The sequence below is a fragment of the Salvelinus sp. IW2-2015 genome, unplaced genomic scaffold (genome assembly GCF_002910315.2).
Source record: "Salvelinus sp. IW2-2015 unplaced genomic scaffold, ASM291031v2 Un_scaffold1710, whole genome shotgun sequence".
NCBI classification, from domain to species: domain Eukaryota; kingdom Metazoa; phylum Chordata; class Actinopteri; order Salmoniformes; family Salmonidae; genus Salvelinus; species Salvelinus sp. IW2-2015.
The window spans coordinates 124495-126134 of record NW_019943100.1 but is presented as its reverse complement, the minus strand read 5'-3'; the positions used below and the strand labels follow the sequence as shown (position 1 = coordinate 126134).

At 42.2% G+C, this 1640-nt stretch overlaps 1 protein-coding gene across 1 annotated transcript in view; it reads right to left on the bottom strand.

The window, feature by feature from the left end:
* Nucleotides 1-1640, bottom strand: part of LOC112071761 (E3 ubiquitin-protein ligase RNF19A) — a 48233-nt gene that overhangs the window by 2760 nt on the left and 43833 nt on the right. Inside the window, 1 exon segment of the mRNA XM_070439507.1 lies at nt 622-753. Coding sequence (XP_070295608.1) covers nt 622-753 — 132 coding nt within the window.

The following is a 1640-nucleotide window of genomic DNA, read 5'->3' as shown; positions in this document are numbered from 1 at the left end:
TCCAATAGATCACGAATAGATCAAGGTCCAATAGATCACAATAGACTCAGTCCAATAGACCGTCCAATAGACCAGTCCAATAGACCAGTCCAATAGACGCAGTCCACTGATCTATTGGACTGATCTGTTGTGATCTATTGGACTGATCTGTTGTGATCTATTGGACTGGTCTATTGGACTGGTCTATTGGACTGGTCTATTGTGATCTATTGGACTGATCTATTGGACTGATCTGTTGTGATCTATTGGACTGGTCTATTGTGATCTATTGGACTGATCTATTGGTGTTCTATTGGACTGGTCTATTGGACTAGTCTATTGTGATCTATTGGACTGGTCTATTGGACTGGTCTATTGTGATCTATTGGACTGATCTATTGGTGATCTATTGGACTGGTCTATCGGACTAATCTATTGGACTGGTATATTTGAGTTTACTTTGAACTACTCACTGCTGAACAATTCAAGATGGGATAAGTTGAGTTACTTTAATAAAAGCATTCAGGAATCTTTTTACTTATAATATAATGTACATAGTTCTTAAAACAAAAATACAAAATATAGGTAAGCATTAGATACAATATTTAGCATTATCCAATATACTATACTAAAGCCCCTTACAGCTGGCTAGGTCTTCCAGTTGTATCTTGTGTGTTTCTGGGGGCTCGTTCTGCGGCCGGCACCATCCGTTCCGACAGAGCGACATGGGGACGACCCCGTAGACGTACGTCAACATCAACGGGACGCCCACCCCTACAAGAGGGACAGGAAGAGACAGGATGAGAGACTGACTGAGGTACCTGTATTTCCTTGTCAATAAATGTTACCCTGTGGAAAATAACCGGCAATATTTTAACATATGAATGTAGCTAGATGAGTGATTCCTGGTATGACAGACACCTTGGTTTCAACAGGACTTCCTGTCAAAATAAATAAACAATACATGAGAACAACTAAGAGTACGCAGAGATTTGTATTTATTTGTATTTATTTAACCTTTATTTAACTAGACAAGTCAGTTAAGAACAAATTCTTATTTTACAATGACGGCCTACCGGGGAACAGTGGGTTAAACTGCCTTGTTCAGGGGCAGAACGACACATTTTTTGACCTTGTCAGCTCTGGGATTCGATCTAGCAACCTTTTCTGTTACTGGCCCAACGCTCTAACCACTAGGCTACCTGACGCACCAATACATCTATCTTCACCCATCTCTCTCTCCCACGGATGACTGGGTTAAAGTAACAAAAATGGAAACAGGACTGACATTGCCAGCTAGACTTTCTCTTCCTCCTCCCAGTACATCTAACCTAGTATGAACTTTAACCTGATGTACAAAAGGCTTCACTGTAGAGCGCTGCATCACAGGAACATGAAACCCGGTCAGAAATGTTGGGGACACAACAGTAGTCACATGACTTAACAAAAAGGGCCATATTGTCAACGCTACACTGGACATTATAGGATACTGTGGCATCAATGACCCGCAGACAGGGTGACACCAGTACATAGGGATGGGAGAGAGAGGGGGGGAGAGAGACAAGGAGGAGAAAGACGAAAAGAGAAAGAGGGACGGGGGAGACAGAGAGGAGAGAGAGAAAGACAAGGAGGAGAAAGACGAAAAGAGAGAGAAAGAGGGA